This window comes from Portunus trituberculatus, chromosome 27 (genome assembly GCF_017591435.1).
Source record: "Portunus trituberculatus isolate SZX2019 chromosome 27, ASM1759143v1, whole genome shotgun sequence".
In the NCBI taxonomy this organism is placed as follows: Eukaryota; Metazoa; Arthropoda; class Malacostraca; order Decapoda; family Portunidae; genus Portunus; species Portunus trituberculatus.
In genome coordinates this window covers 10,864,019-10,882,205 of record NC_059281.1, presented here as the reverse complement: position 1 = coordinate 10,882,205, position 18,187 = coordinate 10,864,019, and the positions used below count along the sequence as shown (strand labels likewise).

The following is an 18,187-nucleotide window of genomic DNA, read 5'->3' as shown; positions in this document are numbered from 1 at the left end:
AATGTGATGGCAATTTGTATGAAAGAATTTGAATGAAAGAGTAGAAAGTAAGACATGATTGTATATAAGCTCTGTGACCTTTGTTAATCTTGATCTGTCATTCTTCAAAATATGTAATTAGTTTTTTAAGGTAAACTCCAGCCAAAAGTTTTTTTGTCTGACGAACAATATTGTTCATTATATGTACACGAATAATTGTTTTAGTTCCATCTGTTTGTGACTTCTTAAACAGGTCCTCATTTGTATTTGTGAAGATCCAACAATAAAAATTGTTGACAAAAAACTTGGCCTTTTGGATTACACAGTGGATAAACGAACTAATACCGTGGATTAAGCGAGGTAGAGAGAGAAAGAGAGCATTACAGTTTGAGATAAAGGGGGCATCACAAACTTCAATGAAAACTAAAAGACAACAAACCGCAGGAGCAAGAGGGTACTCAGAGGCAGCCTTGAATTTGGCGCGAGGCTGGTGCTGCCCCCTGTTGCCTTCAGGCTGCCGAGCAGAGTGTGTGTGAGGAAGGACGACGCAGCTGCCATATTGTGTTGTGGGATTCTCTGTGATAAAACGTACACAAAATGGGGCGGAAAAAGAAGAAGCAGACCAAGCCGTGGTGTTGGTGAGTGGTATTGATGAGGCCTAGGTCGCTGTGAGGTGGGCAGGGGTGGCGGGAGGAGCCGTAGTGCCCCGGGGTGCCTCATTTTGTAGTGGGGCTCGTCGGGAGGAGCCAAGACCTCCACCGATCGATGCTACATGAATTGATTTTAGGTTTTAAGGCAATATTCTGGTGCCGTGGTCTGCCCGGGTCTCATTAGGTCATGGGGGTGATGTGGTGAAGCCGCATGGGCGGGGTGGGTGGGTGCGTACCCCGGGTGACCCAGTGGCCGAGTGTAGGGGATCGGCCGGGGAAGGGGGAGGGAGGTCACTGGGACTGCAAGGGTGTTCTATTTTATGTAATTGGTCTGCAGCGTTGTTTTAACCCCTTCTGTACTGGGACATATTTTCACCTTGAGATTTGTGTACGATTGGACCATTTTTATGACAGGATGGATGTATGGAGCTCAGAAATTTAATGGCCGCTGTTTTCACAATTTTAGTCCCCCAGATGAGTTTGTGAAGCTGTATAAAATCATCAAAGTTACCAGAATGGATATGGAAACGCCTTATGGTACTGAAGGGGTTAATGTGCATTGTAAGCCTGGGGGAAGCGTAGGTCGGAAAGATTAGGTAAATAAACAGCAGCCAAATTATGATGGTGGTGGTTGGAACTGGAGATAAAGATGGAGTCTTAAAATAGGAAAAAATAATGATAAAGTAATCTTAACTATCTGTTTTTTTATAGATATTGCCTTTTGTTCTTTTAATCTTATGTGTGTGTGTGTTTGTCATATTTTTTTAATGAATTTGTGTAAACTAGCTTTGGTATAAAATGTTGAAATGGTATGCAGTTTGACATGTAAGGAAGGGCTTGTGAAAAATGGCAGTCATCTGAAATTAAAGGAAAACAATGTCAGACAGCTTATGTTATAGGGCACAGGAAGTGTGGTGGCAGTTTTTCTTTGTAATTCACATTAAAGAGTTACCTCTATACCTTACCTGACCTTTGAGATTCGGCATCCACTAACGCATGGCTGATCTAGGCTAATCCAAGTTATTTACCTCTTGAAGTTTGTGTGTATCTCTCTCTCTCTCTCTCTCTCTCTCTCTCTCTCTCTCTCTCTCTCTCTCTCTCTCTCTCTCTCTCTCTCTCAGGAAACACAATGTATTTTGGTCAAATTTGGGTTATGGTGGATTTTGACGTCACTATAACCAGGGCTGGCCCTACCATTAGGCAAACCTAGGCGGTCGCCTAGGGCATCAGGCTGAGAGGGACATCAAGCAGTGATTCCTATTTTGGTACTTTAATAAGCATGGTTAATCATTAACCGTCAGGCGTCAGACCAGTAACTAATTGGTTAATTTGCAGAAGCATTTTGCCAAGTTTCCCCTATTTTCTTATTTTTCAATTCAGTAGGGACAGGGTGAGATAAGGTAACCCCAGCAGAGAGAAAACACTGATGGAATGCTCTGGTAGAAACACTATTTCAAATATCGCGCCACCACTCCCCACCAACACAGCTGATATCCTACGGGAACCCAACCTAACCTAACCTAATCAAACCAAATATAGGCTGTCTTGGACGAAGATTCCCTTCAAGTTGCGTCAGCTGCCATGACCTCCCATCAACTGCCATGTTTGAACAAATATTTTGCCTATAAAATGGCTTTTTTGTTACCCTCAAATATAATTGATACAAATTTGAACCAAAAATTATTGTCCCCGAGCCACTGGCCCTGGGTGAACTTTTAAGGAGAGAGCCCAAGGGGCATAATTTTTCAGCTTCGCCTAGGGCATCAAAAACTCTCGGGCCAGGCCTGACTATAACATTATGAGTTTGTAAAATTTTGACGTAAAAAACAATGTAATATTAATGTTATATTTTCAAATTGTATCAGTGTGAATGTGACATGATATCATGGCATAAAGTAGTGAAGGCAGTTGACATGACCACATATTTATGTAATAATTGTACCTACTAATTACAACACAGTCATGTTGTCGCTGTCTAATACATGCAATTTTGGTAGCTGGATATTTCTCTCTCTCTCTCTCTCTCTCTCTCTCTCTCTCTCTCTCTCTCTCTCTCTCTCTCTCTCTCTCTCTCTCTCTCTCTCTCATTTCTGCACTTCATGAACATGGTATTAGTGAAATTCATTACTAGTTACTTTCTTAAACATATTTATTATCAATTCTCAGCCCCTCTGATTACGATATACATTACTTTCTCCCCGCCAGGTATTGCAACCGTGAATTTGATGATGAGAAGATTTTAATACAGCACCAGAAGGCAAAGCACTTCAAGTGTCATATATGTCATAAGAAGCTATACACTGGTCCAGGCTTATCCATCCACTGTATGCAGGTATGTGGTGATTGGCTGTTGTTTGGCCCAGAATGCCCTATTTTCTACCATTGTCTTAGCTTGGAAGTTACTGAAAGGGCATTCATTGTGAATTTTCACCATCACTCTTTTAACCTACACAATGTGATGGTGAAGTGAAAATGTTTTGTATACATATTGATGTACGAAATTTGCTAAAGTGCAGGAAATGGATGTTTTTTTGAAAGTATGTGGCAGTATGAAGTATAGATATTCATAATAGTTTGCTCTTTGTTAGTTTAAAGGGATCATTGTATGTTTAGGCTGCAGCATGTCACTCTAACTTTGCAGCATAGGGACGGTCATTTTGGATTTGAGATTAGACTGTCATTCATCAGAATGTATTGTATTCTTCTCTTCCCAGGTGCACAAGGAAACCATAGACAAAGTACCCAATGCTCTGCCCAACCGAAATAATATTGAAATAGAAATCTATGGCATGGAGGGCATCCCTGAGGAGGACCTCAAGGAGCATGAGAGGCAGCGTGCTGGTCGGATGGGCAATAGTAGCCGGCGACAAGAAGAGGAGGATGATGAAGACTCCCAGTCCAGTTTGCCAGGCCAATCCAATCCACCCCCTCCAGCAGTGCCTTCCCAAGGGCCCCCAGGACCCATGGGACCAATGATGGGACCTAATGGCCCCATGATGCCAATGATGGGTCCAATGGGACCTATGGGTCACATGCCCCCATACATGGGTGGACATGGCATGATGGCAGGCCCTATGGGCCATTTGGGTCCCATGCCTCCTCCAGGAGCTCCCCCAGGAACCACACCCCCTAACACCTCCCAGCCCCCCAACAAACCACTCTTCCCCTCGGCCGTCCAGGTGAGATGGTGTGCTTCAGTCTTCACACTTTCTACACTTGGCTTGCATTTAGTGTGGTGAATACTTTCTTCAGACAACTTTTTTTTCCAGTTGTTTTCCCCTTACAAATTGTACAGTGTTCAACATAATACTGGACTGACCAGGGTGAGTCAAAATAGATGAGGTTTATGTAGAGATCTTAACAACAGTGATATCTTTTCTTTAAGCAGCAAACGACGGCTGGCAATAGTCAAATTGGTCCTGTCAAGCCAGCATTTCCCGCATATAGTCAAGCCAATGGCCAGTCCACCCCAAGCACTCAGGCCTCTAACACTCCAAGTGGACTACCTGACAAAGGAGAGGCCAAGAAGCCGGCTCTCATCACCACAGTGTCGGCAAATTCCCGTATCATACATCCTGAAGAGGATATCTCTTTGGTAGGTATTGGGGTCCCATCCCCTCCAACCTCTCTCATGGTGATGCTTAGTTTTTAAATAGCTGATTAAGTAGTGTTTGACTGCTTAGGGGTTTAGTGTGTTTCTCTCTCTCTCTCTCTCTCTCTCTCTCTCTCTCTCTCTCTCTCTCTCTCTCTCTCTCTCTCATTTCTCTTGGTGTGAACTAACTTGAATCAGGGAAGAAAGTCTCTGTTATGGAGCAGTGCATTGCCAAGCTGTTTACCAAAGCAGTCTTCAGAAGCGACTTTCTTACCTGATGAATTTATCTTGCTCTTGCTGCACGTTATAGTTGATTGATGATACTCACTAATGCCTCAATTCATCTGTAACACTTGGTAGAGGATAAGGACTAGCTCTGTTATAACTCATCACTGATGGACTTATTTATGAATTATCAATCTTGTTGACATTATGGGTGAAAAAGGCCAGTTATGGGTGTTATTACGTCTTATGTGGCTCTCTCTCTCTCTCTCTCTCTCTCTCTCTCTCTCTCTCTCTCTCTCTCTCTCTCTCTCTCTCTCTCTCTCTCTCTCTCTCTCCTCTATGTGTTAGGAATTCAGGCTGGTGAGCATTGTTTGATGGTTGTTATTGTTGCAGTGGTGTTGTTTTGATCTCTAACATTTACTTGGTGTGTGGATGTCGTATTTTCTGCTATATTGATGTCCATGGAACTCCCATAAAGAAAAGAACATGTACCTCTTGATTCTAGTTATTGAAGTGGTTTGGGAAAAATTATAATCATAAATGTTGGTTTCTGTATTGAAAAACTTTTCTTTATGTGTTAGGGATTAATCAGGTTATGTTGCTTTTTTTTTTTTTTTTTTTTTTTTTTTCTCTCTCTCTCCCATCTATAGATTTTGTGACGGTTATATTATTTTCCATTTCATAATTCATGCAGTTCTTCATCTATTTAGCTGTTTTTTGGTTGCTCATGATTGTTCTTCACTGCCGTTCCTGCTGTCTGAATTTCCTCACCTTAGCAGCATTACCATATCACTGCTGAACCAAAGTTTTAGCTTGTCATCTTTTGCAGCATTTTGATTTTATTGCTAAAGGTTTTACCTAAGTTCTTATTCTGTGTGGTATGCATGCATGACACACTCTCTCTCTCTCTCTCTCTCTCTCTCTCTCTCTCTCTCTCTCTCTCTCTCTCTCTCTCTCTCTCTCTCTCTCTCTCTCTCTCTCTCTCTCTCTCTCTCTCTCTCACACACACACACACACACACACACACACACACACACACACACACACACACACACACTGGCAAGCTTCAATGTGGAATGGGTGAAGTATAGTTCAAAGATATGATAAACAAAGCACACTGAATGTTTACCTGTGTATGTGACTGTATATGCATGTGTGTAATGGTGATGCACAAAATGAAGAATTCTTAGGAAACGGGAGGAGAAATAACGTAAGATGTGAGGAGATGTGTGAGTGTGAGTATAAGGTGAGTGTATCATGACAGTTATTGCATTTATTTGAGTTAATGTTTTCCTTGCTTTGGATTAACTTGTTTTCAGCATTTTCTTGGATGCCACTGTGCATGTGTGGATGTATACGTTTACAATATTAAGGGAATTTCTCAGTCACTTATCTAATGGTAAATCATCATTGTCATCCTTTGGAAAGGCTTCATACATGCTTGCTTGTGTTAGCCCTGTTCATCAATGGTGTGGTGTTTGCAGACAGCACTCTGTAGTAGTGTGTGCACACCTTGAGTTTTCTCTTGTCCTTCTCAACCTTCATCCAGGTTTTGACTTTTTTATTATTGATTTTTTCCTACACCTTAGATTCCGTAAGCATTCACATAGTAAAAAGAAAGGAAAAGAATGTGTGTGTGTGTGTGTACACCTGCAGATTTTGTACATACACAGTGCATTCTGAAGAAAGATATTGTAGTGTAAACATTAGTTATTACACACACACACACACACACACACACACACACACACACAGAGAGAGAGAGTGAGTGAGTGTGTGTGTGTGTGTGTGTGTGTGTGTGTGTGTGGCAGAGGCATTCGTGTCTCAGAATTTTGTTCCAAGAGTGTCATCCATATAGCATATCATACATCATCTCATTGTTTTTTATTTGCTGCTGAAACCTCAACTGGCTTGAAAGACAATTTCTGTTCAGGGATGTAGGTGTGTTAAAGTAATAGGCTTGATGTAGGGAAATGTCTAATGCTCGTGTCAAGTGGCAAGTATCATGTCACAGTGAACTTCATCTCTCTCTCTCTCTCTCTCTCTCTCTCTCTCTCTCTCTCTCTCTCTCTCTCTCTCTCTCTCTCTCTCTCTCTCTCTCTCTCTCTCTCATTTTTTTATTTAAACAGGCATTAGTACAAAAGTCTATGTACCCAAAGGTGCACTGGCAATGTGCTACTTATTCTGATTCTCTCTCTCTCTCTCTCTCTCTCTCTCTCTCTCTCTCTCTCTCTCTCTCTCTCTCTCTCTCTCTCTCTCTCTCTCTCTCTCTCTCTCTCCAGTGAAGTTTGATTTGTAAACCTTGAGTTGATGTCCTATGAGAAAGTCCTGATGTCACATCCTTGGAATATTGAGTTACAGTATTTAGACTCACCCTGGATGCTGTGATGCTCCAGCTACATTGTCTTTGCTTCTTCCAGTCTGAGTTGTCTCTGGCAGGTTAATTTTCATGTATGTGGTGGATAGCAGACACATTGAGATGAGATTATTGCAAGGGTGAAAACCATTTCCTGTTAAATCAGTTATGATGTGTCTCTGTAGAATTCCAAGAGTTCTTATCATTTGTTATTAGCTGAAAGGTAATAGTTTGTCTTTTTGTATATATTTACATGTGTTTTACTAACTGCATGCAGCACTGCCTTTGGCGTGGTAGGATAAGTAACAGCAAGCTGGTGGTTCTGCTGCTAATAACAACTGCTTATATAATTGTCTTACTATTAAGTAGAGTTTTGGGCCTTCTCTTCCTGTCAGTTAACACATTTGGCTCATGAAATGTTCATGTTGGTGGTGCATGGCAAGGCATCAGTAATGCCTAAGTTATTGTGGTAAATACAACTGCCCATTGTATCCAGTAAAGGGTTATGTGTATTGAACATGCATAACTTCAATTTTTATTTGCAATCTTAGTAAATGATCCACTTTATAACATATACATTATTTTTAATGGTCATCACATTTATTTGAAAGTTGTACTTTACTCAATAATTTGGCTTAATTAATGAGAGGGAGACATGGGGTATGTTTGCTCCAAGTAATGTCTCCCTCTCTTGTCTCTCTCCTTGGAATTAACAGGTGATTTGGGCTTTCAGCTGCCCGCATATCGTCCATCTCCCCCAGCCAACACAACCAGTGATCAGGTGTTAGAAGTGATGTGAAGGTGTATGTTGTGAGGTCATGATCGGGTTAGATTGTCAACCTATCAAGATGAAATGTTGTAGTTCATTGGATATGAGTTAGCTCACTTACAGGAAATAATTCAGAGAAGCTAGAGCAAGTTGAATAGATCTTGGTGTGAGTGATGTCCAGGATTGTAATGTGTAGTTAGTGCAACAAGGGATCAGAAGGGACTGGATTGAGGGTCATCTGTTTCACCTCCATTGTACAAATTCATTGAGGGATTTTCATGGGCAGCATGGGCCTCACAGAATAGTAAAACCACTCCTAACATAACATCTGCCTGCCATCATAGACCACTGAAGGGTGTGTATTACACTGATAGGTGAAATAATTCTCTCTCTCTCTCTCTCTCTCTCTCTCTCTCTCTCTCTCTCTCTCTCTCTCTCTCTCTCTCTCTCTCTGTCTCGATACAGTTTGAATAAATGATGCTTTGATGTTCGTGACAAATCTAAGGTGAAAGAATGTCCATGGGGATGGAAATATGATACAAATGAAGTGAAAGAATTATTTCAGACTTTGTAAGACCTCAATTATTAAAGGCTTATGAAAAGTTTGGTGTGGGGCAAAGCTTCTGCATGAAAAGCTTTCAGACACAAGCTTCCTTAAGAGGTTAACCTGAGCAGAAATCTCTATCATTCTTGCAGCTTGCTACCAGAAAAAAAATAAAATAAAATAAAACTCCCAGCAAAATTTCATTGGCTAGAGAACTTTTTGGTGCAATGCTCTTATTGCTTTTAATATCCCAAGACTGTTGGTTCATCTTTGAGAACAGACTTCATGACTCGCCTCTGACCCCTCCAATGAAGCTCCTTTGCCTTCTGGGCAGTGTGACGGGGATGTTCGTATAGCTGTGGCATGTGTTTGAGAGCTTGGTAATGGATACATTTAACATGAGGCTGCTCTAGGACTTGTGGCATGAAATGTGACTGGTGGAAAGATTACCACTTATTTCATTAATGATGGGAATATCTTGTCTATTGTCATTTTATTGACGGTCAGTACGTCATTTTGGTTTGATGATATTGAAATATTGTTCAACCATTTGTTTTGTATTTGAGATATATTGAAATGAACTACCAAAACTGGGAGAGTCAGGGGAGGGAAACTATCATGTCTCACTAAGTTCCTTGATTGCCATGTATTCCGTATGTTTATTGCCAAGCTCTTTGTCATGTGTCATGTTTAGGAACCAAATTACAGTACATGCAGCAACCAAACCAATTATGAGTCAAGAATTATTTGAAAACCTATCTGTCCAAAAAAGGAAGCATTTGGTAAAAATGGTCTCCTCATGACCCATAATATGATTCAGCACTGATATGAAATGTTGTATAACCATAAATGTCTGGGACAATGAGGCACATCAATGAGATTCCTTGAATTGATCTGAGAAATACAGATAAGGAATTATATTCTCACTTTGTAAATTTGTTTCATGAGAATGTAATGGTAAAGCACACCTGAGTACCATGTCTGCATTGTTTGGACACACATGATTACCATGTGTGTAGTGTGTGAATACACCTGAAGACCATGTGAGCACTGCGGGAACTCACTCGAATATCACGTATGCACTGTTTGAGCTCACTGAAAGAACTTATCTGCACTATGAACATACTTGAAGAACATGTTTGCGCTTTGTAAACACTCCTGAAGATAATTTGTGCACTGTGAATATCTGAATACCTTATGTGCACTATGAGAACACACTTGAGGGACACTTGCATACTGAATGAAAGTTCACTTAAATGGATTCTCTTTTGAATTTGTATATTTTCCATCACACTGAAGTAAATAATGAGTTTGATGCTATGTAATCATTGGCTAGAGATTTACAATTGTTGTGTTCATTGCAAGACCTTTTTGACCATAGAATGTGTGCCAGTTTTCATGATCTCATGAGGTTTTACAGATAACCTTTACAGGTCCCTGTGCAAAATATGTGACATGGCATAGGCTGGAGAAGTGATAACCTATAAGCAGATGCTGTTGAAAAATCAAATACAAGGACTAACTCATTTCCCTGGAGGGAGAGATGACAGGAAAATGTGTCCTGCTATATATAGAGAGAAACATGTCCACTGAGTCAAACTTTGGTGAAAATTGGATTTTATGGAAGCAACAAGGCCTTTAAAAAGTGACCATTGTAAACACAACATATATCATATGATGGATTGAAATACTCTCAGTAGACTTTTTAGTTCAAGTACTACAAAAATCAAAATGTAGGTAGTGAACTCATGGAACTTGTATATTTGACAAATTTTTAAGAATCTCAGAAATTATAGTAACAAGGTAAGTGCACTGGCTGATTATGCAGCTTGTTTAGGGAGCTTGCGATGAATTGGCATTAACTTTCTAGTGCATTCCTATTACTGTGCCCCAAACTAGGGGTTCTATCCCTTAACAAGGTGGTGTAATTATCAATTTCAATGGACTCAGTGTGAGTTAGTGAATTTTGCTTTTAACTATTGGCTCTGTTGTGTTTGATTTGCATTAGCCGTGTGGTGTGTTAGGCAGTGTTGACTGGCTCTGTGATTGTCATGTGTTGTGTTGGCTGGTGGTGGGAGCAGGACTGCAGCGTGGCGGCAGCATGGGTTGTGGCGGGGCTGTACTGTGTTCACGTGTCTTCCTCTCACCCTCACGTAGGAAGAGAAGCGGGCAGGTATGCCTCGATACCAGCAGGCACCCCGAGCCTCCCCACTAAGGGCTCGGGCACCTGCTCCTGCTCCCCCCCCCCAGCGCGTGGAGTCTCCACCCGTGAGTACTGCACCTTCACGCCTCTCTCAACTTGTGCCTGCCTGCCTGGACCATTTCTACCCACCGGCGATGTGTTTAGACACACAGGTGCAACCTGCCTCTACTGTGTCGTTGCCAGACCTGGATTATTTTATATGCAATAGGATCAGCAATTCTTTACACCAGTGACAAGATCAACAATTGAAATCTAAATCAAGCTAAGCCTTGGAAGCATAGTAAATCATGAGTATGTTTTTTTTACAGGAGGAGCGTCGCATGAAGATGGCCCGCTACAGTCAGGCAAGTGCCACTGCAGCAGCGATGGCCATGGGTGGCGTGCTCACCCACCCAGCTGGAGTGCGGCCTACCCACCCAGGAGTGGTGGTGGAGGCTCCCCCAATGGTTTCCACCATAGTGCCAACCATGGTGACTACTATGTCATCTGGTATGGTACCCACAGGACACATGGCTATACCTGTGTCCATGCCTGCCATCATGAGGCCTAACATGCAACCAATAATGACGACTCAACCAATGTTGTCAGCTGCTGTGCCTGCAGTGTCTGCTATGCCTGGAGCCATGCCCCCCCTCCCCATTGGAGGTATGAGACCACCCATAGGTCTGCCCCAAGGTAAGTCATCCTGCAAGTGTGCTACCTCTCCCCTGTGACCTTGAAGGTGGTGAGTACATGGTTCCAGAGCCTTTGACCTTCACCTTGCTGTGCCACACCATGCTGGAGCCTCAGGGTTGGGAAGGAAATAGTTGGCCATATATTGGTCAGTTTATTAGGTCATAACTGATAATACATGACAGGAGGTATAAGCATCCCTGGGCTTGCTGTCATTTTCAGTTAGTGATCACTACAGATTCAGGAATGGAAGGTATGTTGATATTCAAATGTCACTCTACTCACCTTACCTCAAGTCTATTTTTCCTTGTCATCTGTTGAGACTTCACTCCTTACTTGTACTCCCTTCCATATTTCATTGGTGATATTTTCTATTAGTATTTGTGATTTGTTTTGATACCAAGATATGCTGCATGCCCCACTGTAGGAGTGAGTGTTGCATCTGGTGGTGGACACATGATGTGGTGTGGCAAGGGAAATCTCTGGTGGGGAAGGCATTGCATGCTGTCTCACAGTTGATGTTGAAAAGTTTAATGCTGAGTGTCATGATAATGGATTATTTTATGTTTGATTAATGCATTGTTTGCATTTGGTGTCATTGTCTCAAAGTTTTGCCTATGTAGTGTTATAGTTAACTTAAGAGATCACTCACTTTATTATCTCACCAACTGGATGCGATAAAGTAATATTTGGTCGGAGGCAAGGGTGAAAATATGCATGAAGGAATATGCATAATTGCTCATTATTGTGCAAGATAATACCCCTGCAGATGGAAGTGGTTGTGATAAAGCACACCCACAGAACATAACAAGCAAGGTTCAATCCTTCAAAAGTACAAATATATGTACACACGCACACACAAAATTAATTAGACAGTTTGGTGTCACAGAGATCATGTAAAGTAAAACAAACTTATTATGTTACTATTGTATGATTGTTGGTGTTGTCCAAGAAAGAGAGAGAGAGAGAGAGAGATGGTTGATGATGTGTAGTTAGATTTGAAGAAGGCATTTCCATTCTGAATAGTATTTTATATGGTAATTCCCCAAGAAACTGATAGGTTACTTGTAGTGAAGGGATCATCTTTTAAGGCCATCCATGCAGAGACAAATTGACTAGCTAAAATCAGGCACACAAACTCATCAAAAAACCCAAAATAAGAAGCTGCTGAGGTTTATTGTATCCTTAACAGGATGTGTTCCTTTGACTTGAGGAAATACATTAGCTAGTACCATCCAGTGATGATACATCTAAGAACACAGATGTGTGTAATGTTTGGCTTGTTTTGTTATATTTGTTGCTCTCTGCTTAATGACCAAAATGTTCCTTAAGTTTCATTAGTTGATTTGATAACAGATATGACTTTTTCTCTCTCTATGTAATGAATCCTTTCTGCAAAAATAATTCAGCAAGTGGATTGGGCAGGCAATTTTCCCAGGGATTCCTATTATCGGAATTTTTATTGGTTTCACTTCACACTAAGCCCTGCACCAAAATTCCATAAGACAGCATGGCGTGGTATCTGCAGTAATTCCTCCCTCCCAGTCCATTGGGATAGAAGTCTGTGTGTGTCCTTCATTGAGAATGGAGATCATGATCAAAACAAAGTCCTTTCTGATCATTTTTGACACATTAAAACCATGAGCACGAAAAGTCTTTACAGTGTGCTCCTTGAGCTTATTATTATATCTGGCAGTGCCTTAAGCAATTAGTGCACAGTTTTAATGTTAGTGTGGAGATCTGTATGGAAGTAAAGAAAAAGGGAAGAGAAGATAGGTAGACTAGAGATTTTAGGTTTAGTAACAAAAGAAGAATCAATGAATATTTGGTTTGCTTTTTAATTGAAAATCAAGAATTTTCCTGACCGTTGATTGCATATGTTACAAGATATTGTGAACATGGAGAAGTATTAGGTCCCTGTGGAAGTCTGTCATTCCATGTGGAATGATGATTGTTCTTGTGTATTCCATCAGAATGCTACAGCAAGTTGTCATACTGATAACTGGCATGCAGTTCTTGCAGACATCAATATTATGGGTAAAAGAAGCCCAGACAATTTGATTCTCAGGCCTCATTCTAAAAATTACTTTTAGCATTTAATGCAAGATTTTTTCTTCAGTAGAAAGAAGAATGGTTGTTAAATATGTAAACAAAGAAAAAAGGATAATGTGCTTATGAACTTAATTTTAATTGCCAATGTGTAGTTGTAGATGAAGCCTGGATAGACAGCTTTGTTTCTCTGGTGGTCCCCTGCAGGTAATTGAGCTTGAGTCCCTCATATTTTCATGGTGTCATATGAAGAAAGGCTAGTTAAGGCAGCTTACTTCAGCATCTAAAATTTCATCACCTGATTTTCAGCATCCTTATATATTTATTCCTCAGTTTTGGTCAGGAAGGTACTATGTGTGATGCATGACTCAAATTGAGTGAAAAAAGAGAGTGGCATTTTTAATTGTTCAAATTTTGCAGTTGTTGATGTATGTCATTGTTGATTTTGGTTGGTCATGTCAAAGAATTAATGGTGAGAAAGGCAATCAGTTCAGTGAAGCAGACTAGTACAAAGAGGGAGCATACCACCCATCATAGTAAGTGAAGGCAAAAACTGGCCATTACTATATTTCAATAAGTGAGGACTTGTACGTAACAAGTTTAGAATCTTGCTTTGGAAACGTCTTTGCAAAGAAAAAGAAATAAAGCTGGAGCTCTAGAAACCTGCATATTATATCAATATAAAAAAAATTCCTTGACAGTACTTCACTAACAGAAAGTCTTTGTTAAGCAGCCTGCACTGGGTAAAATAAGTAGGGGATGGCTTGTACAAGTACAGTTTAAAGTTTCATATCACCAGACAGCTTACAAATATTGCATTGAAACAAACTGGACTTGGCATTTAAGTATGTGAGAACTGTAACCATGGTACTTAGTAGGACAGTCCATTGAACACGTTGTTGATAAATAGTTTGGGATAGAGTGGAACTTAGGGACTGAGGAAAATCTGCACTTCAGTTCTGTCATCTGTGAGGGTGAGTGTGTTCTTTCTGCTCATGGACAAGATGAGCGATGAATCAGCATGGAGTTTAAGGTCAAGATTGTTGTTGATTCAGTGCTGTTTGCAGGGGACCACTGTTTTCCATTGCTAATTTTGCAAGCTATATTTGACCCCAGTTATGTATTTTTGGCTTTAGGAGCCAACTTAATGAATTACTAATTGTTTTGTTACTCAATCATTGCAGCATTGCCCGGCCACGGACAGATGGCTCCTGGAATTGCTGCCCCACCGATGATGGGTGCCCCCATGATGGGTGGACACATGATTCCTCGCTTCAGGTGACCACCTGGTCCTGGTATGTAGCCAGAAGGTAGGAGCTACAGGATGGGCAGCAGGAGCAGCAGCAGCAGGCCGATGCTGGTGAGGCAACACACGCATGCCCTCGTCATGACTGATAGCCTCCTCACCGACCCTCCCTCGCTCGCTCGCTAAGCACACTAGCGCAGTCAGTCACTAAGTTGGCCTGTGTGGCAAACCAACACACACCTGGGACAACCAAGATAAGTCTGCTGTCCTCATACATTGCATTAGGCAAGAACCCTCAAATACCACTCAGGCTCAGCAAACAAATGTCCAGTTTTAGGAAAAAATATGAAATAGGAAGATTAGTTGCATCCACCTTGTAGGTCTGTATATGCTATGAGTGATTGTCTTTGTGTGGATTTTTTTTATTTGACTTGCAGTAATAATATAAAGTTATCATTGGTCCCTAACACTTGTTGGTTTCCCATCACAGTTGGGTTAGTCCTGTGTGGACGAGCTAACACTGCATCATTCTGCAGCAAGCATCTTTTATCATCTGTTATTGACTTCTTTGTCTCCCATCATTGCTCTTTATCAGTGTTGAAATGTTTATCCACAAGACTGTCGTTTGTGTGCCGCCCACGTGGAACGTGTTTGAGCAAGTGGTGCCTGTATAGTTGCTCCTGTATACGTGCTTTTTGGGACCTACACTTGACTGTATGTATTTATACCCTGATCCAGCTCAAGTGTGCAGGAACATTTTCTCCCAGGTGCCACATCTGTGTTTCCTAATTTATATAATTTGCTTTAAATAGATCATCTTTATTCAAATTGTTGGGAACTTAACATGGGGATTGATTCCTGTGTGGATGTGGCTTGGAGAGTAGAATTCTGGTGCTTACTTGGGCCCGGATGGAGGTGTGAACTCGACTGTTCTCTTGAGCGTGGGAAGCACTTGTATTATAGTGTTTTTAGGTTCCATCATTCTTTTCAGTGACAAATGTGTATTTGTGAAATTTCTCTTAAGGTAAGAAACTGTTTAGTAAATAAGGTAAGAAAGTGTTTAGTTTAGATATGAAGTAGTTCTTGACTGAAGCACTGTTGGAATTTTTCGTACCAATACAGATGTTTACAGCAGGTTAGTCCATTTACATAATTTTTGGCCAGTTGTACAAATGACTTTGTAAATTGTTGAAAGGGGGATCCCATTAGCACCCGTAAGTACACTTTTTGTATTTATTATTGTCACATTTCTGTCTGCAGGACTAGCAAAATCCAGTTGCCAGCTTTGTTAAATAATTATATCACCTATTTACTGTATGTTGTGAAATAAATACAGATTAAGTTGTCAGTCATGTATTAGTTTGTTTCAGGCTTTATATTTTGTTACAGTGCATATAAACATTTTTCTTGAGAGTAATGGATTTTTTGTATTGTTAAAAAGGTGGAAGGAGTGGATGAAACGAACAGTCAGTGTGGAAATTCGCAACAGGTGAGCCCAGAGGAGAGGACGCGATGCTGGGAGAGATGAGAGCATTAACGTTGTTCCCCAAATGTTGAGTAGTCACGGTTGTACTGTTCAAGCTGTTTTAGTAGACCAGCTTCTTTCTCAGGATGTCTTGTCCTATTATTAATACACCTACCAGCCTCATATTACTGAAAATTCTGTACAAATTTGTTCATCCTTCAATCACATTTACCTTGGCCACTCTTAACTAAGGTGTTCTGTGGGAGTGAATGTAAAATCTAAAATCATTGCTGTAGAATTACTATAAGTATCACCTCAGTGTGCATGGAATTGCTAATTATCATAATTATCAGTAACTTGGGCAATGAATGCATTTTTTAACTCTTAATTGGGTACTTGCATGTAAGGAAAGAAAAGAACAAGGATTTGATGAATTATGTATTACTGGGATAAAAATAAATAAATACATGTTCTGACTGGCAACAGGGGCCAGACAGGGGGTGGTGAGGCTAGCCAACCTACACTCCAAATGGATAGTTTTGCACTAGCAATGTTTTAACTCATTGACATTATGAATACAATAGTGTCTAAATCTTAATACACATGGGTTAATTTGCAATCCTTAATAACAAGATATAGTTTTGGTCATGTGATCTCATTCAATTTTATTGATTAGTTTATAGTTTAAAGATCTTAAATCTGTACAGGTTGAATTCATAATCTTCAAGAATTGAGTGGTGGTAAAAGCTACAGCAACTCATAAAATGTGCCGCAGTTTAGATTTCATGTTGAATCAATAGTAAATGGAAATGACATCTTTGAAATTTGGTGATTATTCTGAAACATTCATGTGATGGAATAGTTTTGTTGAAAAAAGAAAAATGATAGTAATTTCATGAATAATGGATTTTTTGTTCTCTTTATGCCTTTGTCTTCTTATGAAAGAGTGGGAACCATTTCTTACACTTCTATTGCAAGGAAAATAAATTAATGAGAGATTTTATAAAATGTAAAAAATGGTTTTGCTGGCTAGACTGAACACTGGTTATCAAATCACTGTTTTGAAGAGGTTGGAGGTTTGAAAAAAAAATTTATTTAATTTTCATATTTTCAAAATTGTATTCCATATCAGTATATACACAGGAAACAAGGCCCCTTAAGTATGTTGGTTAGCTATGCCATGCCCCTGACAAACTAACCAGGCGAGACACTCCAAAGCACATGCCAGCAGTCACAACAGTTTCAGTTTTCCCAGCTTGCAGCCTCTCTGGAGCCCTGTTATGTTTCCGCATGGCACTCCGCTCTTGATTAGCTTGTTGGTGATGGTGAATCTGGGAAGTGAGGCCACATTCTCAGTTCGGGGCCCATGAGTGACTCTCATCAACCACACTCACTAATAGCTTGACTGATAATGGCTCCTCACTTTGATGTTTGGGTGTGAATGTAGATATGTAGGATGTTGCTGGGCATTGCTTTAGTTTATTTTGAAATAGTTAATTATTTCATTAATGAGAATGTTGTCATTTAGGTTTATATTTGTCACATTGATTTTGAGTGAACCTTTTCTTGAACACAAGTGATTTTTCTTCCTAGGGAGTGGTGGCAAGCAGGAATGTGGTGAGTGTGGTTAGGATGAGAATGACTCGGGCTGGCCATGTTGCTCAGTAGCCCTAGTTGCTCCCAAAATGAGCGTGTCAGTCTTCCAGCAGCCACCAGGTAGGCTGAATTCACAGCACCAGGGGCTGTTGGGAGTCAGTCCCCCAACCGGATGTGGTTTGGTGATTCGTTCACAGCCTATCACGGTGCTGTTGGACCTTCTAGTCCCCAGCCCCATGCAGGGGGCTTGGTGAATTCTCTCATTACTACTCTGTGTCGTACTGTGTTAGGAATCACTGCTGGCTTGGGTTGGCTCCAACTTATACCAGCATAATGATTGCAAATGAGCTTATGTTAAGCAGGAAAGTTGGGGACAGGAGGGCTGGATGCTCCTCAGGCCAGACCCCTCGGCTGCTGTGTCGCCAGGACAACCACCTGTCCTTTTTGGAGCACTAATGTGATCACGCCATCCAGAACTGTTTTCAGAAGGTACATATAGTATATATTGTTTTATCATTTGTTATGGTCAGGAAATGACCTGCCTTTAAAAATTTCATTTACTTTTGAAAATTGGTTTGAGCATGAGGCTCTGTGTTGCAAACCTTTTAGTCTTAAGTAGAGAATGCATTTTATAAGTAGATAATGTGTCAACACTACAATGCTGAAGCTTCTGTGAGACAGTAGGGCTGTGAGCCATCACAAAGTCTCAAAATAACAAAACTACAAAAATAAAAGCATCCCAGTCAATATTGATGGATTCTTGTCATTTTAGTTCATAGGAATTTATGTTTTTTTTTTTTTTTTTTTTATCAGAAATTCCAGATAAACAACAATACTTGTT

The 18,187-nt window shown here is 40.6% G+C and overlaps 1 protein-coding gene across 5 annotated transcripts; it reads left to right on the top strand.

Annotated features, from left to right (window-relative positions):
- The first annotated feature begins 495 nt into the window (after positions 1–495).
- On the top strand, positions 496–18,093 carry LOC123509354 (BUB3-interacting and GLEBS motif-containing protein ZNF207-like). Of its 5 annotated transcripts, none has more exons than XM_045263605.1 (7): positions 496–617; positions 2,835–2,961; positions 3,344–3,808; positions 4,018–4,224; positions 10,273–10,470; positions 10,627–10,993; positions 14,224–18,093. In XM_045263605.1, exons 1-7 carry the CDS (start codon positions 577–579, stop codon positions 14,319–14,321), a joined length of 1,503 nt encoding a protein of 500 aa, XP_045119540.1. In that variant the 5' UTR covers positions 496–576; the 3' UTR covers positions 14,322–18,093. The 5 variants fall into 5 exon arrangements, with proteins under 5 accessions (XP_045119540.1, XP_045119541.1, XP_045119539.1 ...); XM_045263606.1 differs by having other exon boundaries at positions 4,015–4,224; positions 10,273–10,383; XM_045263604.1 differs by having other exon boundaries at positions 4,015–4,224.
- Positions 18,094–18,187: the final 94 nt, after the last annotated feature.